This window comes from Nothoprocta perdicaria, unplaced genomic scaffold, assembly GCF_003342845.1.
Source record: "Nothoprocta perdicaria isolate Ctin4 unplaced genomic scaffold, notPer1 scaffold_143, whole genome shotgun sequence".
NCBI lineage: Eukaryota > Metazoa > Chordata > Aves > Tinamiformes > Tinamidae > Nothoprocta > Nothoprocta perdicaria.
The window spans coordinates 1,449,920-1,455,809 of record NW_020454572.1 but is presented as its reverse complement, the minus strand read 5'-3'; the positions used below and the strand labels follow the sequence as shown (position 1 = coordinate 1,455,809).

At 59.4% G+C, this 5,890-nt stretch overlaps 1 protein-coding gene across 1 annotated transcript; it reads right to left on the bottom strand.

The window, feature by feature from the left end:
• CFAP20 (cilia and flagella associated protein 20) lies at positions 1 to 3,249 on the bottom strand (the record flags this gene model as incomplete). The annotated part of the gene is made up of 5 exons (XM_026034351.1): positions 1 to 473; positions 896 to 1,006; positions 1,463 to 1,651; positions 2,032 to 2,143; positions 3,149 to 3,249. Coding segments are annotated over 5 exons (519 nt in total), but the record flags the coding sequence as incomplete, so codon positions are not given.
• Positions 3,250 to 5,890: the final 2,641 nt, after the last annotated feature.

Genomic DNA, 5,890 nt, shown 5'->3' with positions numbered 1-5,890 from the left:
GGTTTAATAACTTTCCAAGAGCGAGTGTTACATCCATATTCAGAGTATATATAAAATAAGAGATGGAAAACCAGGGAAGGAAAATAAAATTGGTATCTTCAAAAGGGCACACTTAACCCTGTAATTCCTGCTGAATTCTCTCTTCAGAGGCACGGGGGACACTTTCAGTGCCCCTTTTGTGCAACACAAGAGATCAGGTACCATGTCACTCACATTGCTTCGACTTCACTTTTTAGGAATGGCCAGGAAATCTCTGATTCTGCACCACTCGCACACCARCAACGCAGTCCCACAGAGGTTACATGGTTAATTGTGTCCTGTCCAGAAGAGGGATCCCAGATGAACCAAACTGACCCTGGGCAAGGTGAGCCGATCTAAAACTTGGCTTCAGCAGGGCCTTCTCCTCCACCTGGCTTCTCTTTTCCTACCGACCCCAAACATTTCTTGCATTGCCTCCCAACACGGTGTTATTGCTGGACAGAGCAGGGAGAAGAAAGGAGACACTTATTAGGCACTCAACACGCAGACAGCACCAAAAAGACTGTCTTGGGAGGACTCCAAGCGTTCCCCGGGCACCGCTGCAAGGCTGCAGCAGCCCGCACAGCAGCAACAGGTTCCCCAAAGACCGTATCTAACGGGAATGCTGCCTTCTACCTCCCGCTGAGATCAGCGGGTGGGATGTCCCTCTTTCAGCTGGAAATGCTGCCCAGGAGTCTTCTCTGCTGAAAGTAGGGGCATCAACACTGGGACAGGCTGGTCCTGGCAAAGAAGGGACTTCTTTGCTTGCCTGAGGCCATTGCCAACAGGCTGGGGACTCCTGCCCCGCCGCTGCCAGGGGGGACAGCGGCCCCGGTCCAGCTACTGCTCCCGCTCTCCCGACCCGTGGCCCTCTCACCTTGGCCTTGTTCTGGACAGGCAGATACAGCTTGAACTCAGCCGGGAGCTCATCCTCTGAGTAAAGGCGGTCGGAGAAGTAGACCCGTCGGATGCGACAGTTGGCATGGATCTGAGACAGAAGGGAGAGTGAGTGACTGGGCGTTGGGCGGCCGTCTGGAGTCCCTGCATTCCTGCCTGTTCCTCCCAGCCTGCCCACCGGGGCAGGGCGCCTCAAAGCTGAGCCACGCTCACGGGGACAGCAGACCTGCAACTCGGTGACAGCCACGGGAGCGCCTGATTTGTTTCACGAGGYGGGGGACTGGCACTGTGGCCGTCAGGGTGCTCTCAGGAGGCTTCGCTGCCTCCCTCTGCGCTTCCAGCCGGCAAAGGCAGCAGGGCCTTTCCTCCACCTCAGCAAAGGGCCTGAGCGGGGACATGCAGAGCCTGCTCCTCCCACAGGGAGCCACGTAGRGCCAGAGCGACAAAGGAAGTCGCCAGTGTAAACCTGGGATTGCCGATCCCCAGCAAGGCCGTCCCCGTTGCCTCAAAGCCTTTCGCCCAATGGTGCCCGTAGGCTGCCTCCTACCTGCACTCTCAGGGTCTCAATGTAATTGGTGCCGTAAGCTCGGCGCGTGAAGTCYGAGAGGTTGAACTGGATTTGGTTCCAGCCGTCATCCAGCCGCATGGGCATGGTGCAGATGAAGGGCTTCACCCGGGTCGTGCTCTGGTAGTTGCTGGCTCGGAAACGGCGGCGCACGTTCTTGTCATCCAGRACCTGGGGCAGGAAGACAAGGCAGCCGATGCAGAAGTGAGTCTGAGTTCCCCCAAGTCAACATCCAAACAGGACTCGAGCTCTCTCTGTCCCTAAGAAGAGGTKTCCCTGTTCTGACCCCCTGGGCTTCACAGAGGGAGCACAGACAGCAAACAGGTTTCAGAAAGAGCCACGAAGGGCTTGTGAGTTCACTGGCGCTCTCGTATTGCTGTAGCAGCAGACCTGGCAGAGCACACGGTCAAGAAACCATGAGTTTCTCGAGTGTTCTGGGGACCATGCACTGCTTGGGACAAAGACAAATGGCCCCATAGGATCTTGCTCGACGGTCACAGCAAAGACACTTGCCAGGCCCTGCAGGGACCTCCGCGCTCTGCTCCCCTCACCTGCACTTCAAAAGTGAAGTATTTCTTCAGATTCTTGATGATCATCACTAGGAAAGGTAGTTTGATGCCCAGGGTCTTCTTCGGGTCAGCAGGGCACGTGATGTACGTGGTGCTGGGAGGGACACAAACAGGCTTGAGGGTTTCCTGCAGCACACAGGGCACAGCGCGAACGCCAAACCTGTGCTGGACCCAACGCGCTCCTGGAGGACACTCGGACAAAGGATCTCAGCAACAACCTACGGGCTTCCTATTACAGGAGGGAGGGTTTCAGAGGTGGTAGCAGGGAGAATGAGATGAAAAGCCCAAAGAGGGCGTTCCAAAGCATTTTTTCCCCCGCAGGACTCCAAACACCTTCCTGGASAGCTGCCCTTGCCTAATTTAGAGGCCATGTCAGCAGAGTTTGTTGACACGACCTCCTGCTCGCCCTTGCCTGACCAGGTAGAGCCCCTSCTGAGCCCCACAACCCTGTGCACTGTATATTGCTAAGAACACAGAGGGCACGAGCCCTAGAAGTGCAYGTCCCATCTGGCACGTTCTGTATCAACACATCTCGGGCTGAAGGGGAGCGCTGGCTCGCGCTGCCGCGGGAGAGGAGCCTCCGCTGCCCTTATAAGGAGCGCCCTGTCTCAGCCTCCCCTGGAGCCGCCTCGGAGGCTCCCCGGCCGCCACGGAGGAGCCCGCGTCTCTGCCCCTGCTCGGCCGGGACGAGGCGCTAGGTGAAGCCCACAGGCAACTCCCCTCATAAAGCTCCCTTTGATGCTCCTTCCCGCCGTCGGAGAGGAGCTGCCGCGTGGGGGCTGCAGCAGAGCAGACCTAAGACAGGAACAATGCAGAAGGCAGCAAACGGCTGCACCGGGAGGGGATCGGGTATCAAACAGGACTTTTTATCCTAAGGGACAGGAAACTAAAGCCACTCTTCCATGAGTCCCACTGAGGATGATGGGAGCTCAGAGGCTGTGTCAGAGAAAGGTGCAGCGGGTCCCTAGGGTGGCAGTGATCTCAGCTGGACAATTTCCTCCTGTTCCCAGCTTGCGATCCCAGCAAAACACCTGATGGAAAAGTCTGCTGGGCTCCGGCATCCGGCACTCTTGCGCCGGGGCCACCGGCCCGTCCATACCTGACATTGGTTCCTTCGATCTCCAGCACGAGCGACTGGATGTCGTTGTCTGTGATTCGCTTGATGTGGCCGTTCCGCACCTGCAACAGAAGCGGGGCAGACAACACGGAGCGTTACTTGTGCCAGGAACAAGGGACAACAGAGCTCCAGCAAAAGGGCRCCAAGCTCCCGGGGGAGCCCGTCTCTGCCCGCTGCCTCCTCTCGTCCTGGGTGTCACTATTTCAGATTTTGATCCCTCCCCCTGCCAGGGCTCCCAGCAAGGGCTCAGGCCGAGCGCACRGACTACGCGCCTCCGAAACCCAGCACAGGGACACAAACGAGAGGCCTCGCGTGACGGGGCTGGCTACACAAGACAAACACATTAGAATGAGATCAAAGCAGGCTGGAATGAGGAGCAAAATCCAGGAGTGGGAATGCAGAGCACAGAGAGGGCGCAGCAGCCCGACGCTGGTCAGCGCGCCAGACGTGGCCCAACTGCCTCTATGGAAAAGCACATCCAGAAGAGCCTGGTTACAATTCCTGGGGGCTGCAGAGCGCACGAGGGCAGAGCCATCRTCGCTGCCAAGCGGCACAAGGAGCCGGCCACAGGGATGCCGCAGCTCCCTGCAGAGCTCAGGGAGGCCTCAGCAGAGCCAGGAGCCAACACAAACTCATCTCTTTGCTGCTTTCACCCCTGCAAGCACTGTSGCCGAATCCCAGGCTCTGAGGATTTATTTTCTTAATGGAGCACCTCATTTCCCAGCAAATTTATCTCCATTTAAAAGGCACTTTTGCTAATTGAGCCCTTCTCCTCTTCCTCGATGCTAGCTCAGCAAAWGGCAGCGCTCTCCCTGGCTCCACAAATTAATTTCTCCAGCACCTCTCGCTGCTGCTAAACCAGAGGATCCATTACGTGTCTAATGGGACGGCAGCACTCACGAGGATTTACAGGCTGGGTGATTCATCGGCAGAGACGCCCACTTCGCTTCCTCAGAGGGACCTACCTGGGCGATGACGAACACGTCTGCTGCAAGAGAGGGGACCTTTGGCCAGCTCGGCTCCGGCCGGTCTCTTTGCTACCGGCGGCTTCAGGAAATCTGCCCGCGTCACCTCTCTGCCGCTCAGAAACACAGCCCAGGCTGCTCTTAACCATCTTGCAAGCCCGCAGGAAAGACATTAAGCTCAGGGAGGGAGGATCCTTGACGAGAACAGGCCCTCTGCCTTGCATCCAAGGCAGCTTCCGTGGATTTACAGCAGAAACAGCCTGGCAGGGGCTGCACAAGCCGGCAGCTTTCTGCGTGTATCACTGCTGTTAAACTACCAGGGGCTGGGACGAGCCCAGCAGAAGCCCCTCGTGTTTCCTGCTATTAACGGCAGGAATCGGCCTATGGGAAAGGAGCCCCTGGAATCCAGGGGGATGTCGCGTGCGGGTTTAACAGCAGTAAATAGCCCCGCTGCAGCTGCGCCCTGCGCACCACCCTCCTTACAAGGGAGAAGGGTCTCGTTTTGGCTGCTGGGGAGAGGACTAGAAGGGACTTAAGAGGAACGTGCGTTAAACTGACGAGTCAGCAGCCGYTGGGTCACATTCCCTGGCCTGTGAAAGCTTCTCCTTCTCCGGATTAACGAGACGAGGCAGCAGAAGCAGCTCGTCTTCCTTGGCATCGCTGACGACGGGATGAGAAGCGGCAGAGAAGAGGGGAGATAAGACCAGCGCGAGAGGCGCAACTGGGGGTGCGACAGGAGCCCCAGCTCCTCACGCAGGGGCAGGAGCCTCCGCACGCGGACAYGCCGAGGCCGGGAGCGAAGCTCCGCGTCGCAGCCCCAGCCCAAAGCCCCTCCCGACCCAGGCCGCGCTCGCTGGGCTCCCATCCCGGCTCCCGCGGAGCAGCTCCGGGCTGGAGCGCGCTGGGATGACGGAGCAGCCCCGCAGAGCTGCCCGTGCGGGGTTTCCACGGCCTCGGGGATGCTCAGGAAGGCGGCAGCTCATGCGGTTCAAGGAGCGTCTCATTTTGCTCATCCGTACTTGGCCAAGGTGTTCCCGACCTCTTGAGCCTCAGAACGTGGGTTTTTGAAGCTGGAGGGAAAGCAAATTCCCCCTGAAGCCCAAGCTGCTGGCAAATGCCCCACACTCTCCAAACTGGGGCGATCCCAAAGTTGACTAGTGTCTAGAGACACCCCGCGAACGCCCTTTTTGGAGGTGCACATGGCCAGACCGGCGGGGCTTGGGGACAACAGCTTCCGAGAGAGCTGCGCCCCAACACCCGGGCGCTACGGCAGGCAGGGAGCAGGCAGGCAGCGCCACGGAGCCCCGGAGCGCCGCGGCACCGGCAGCACCGGACCCGGCCTCCGGAGGCAGCTCCTGCGTGGGGCCTGCGCTCATTCCCCAGGCAACTGTCGGTATGAGGACAGTGCCGGGGCGACCGCTCCAGGAGGGGCGCGAAGCCTTTGCTTCCTCCTCCCGGAAAAACAGCAGGGGCAAAATGAGAGGCGCAAAGGCTACGTGCGGGCGCCGCAGCTTCCCACACACCCATCGGGAAGGCGGAGGGCAGCGGCACATCCACGACGCAGAGGGCCCTGCTGAAGCGGCCCTGCAGGGGCCTCGGCTGCTTCCCAGCCTTACGGGGGCACTGGGAGCGGCTCCTGGCTGTGCTGCTGGCGGCGGGAACGGGAGATATCACTGGGAGAGATCTCACCAGCTCCGTCCTGCTCCGCAGGAAAGCTGCGCTGGGCCCGAATAACCGCGCGCAGGGCGGCCCGTCCCCA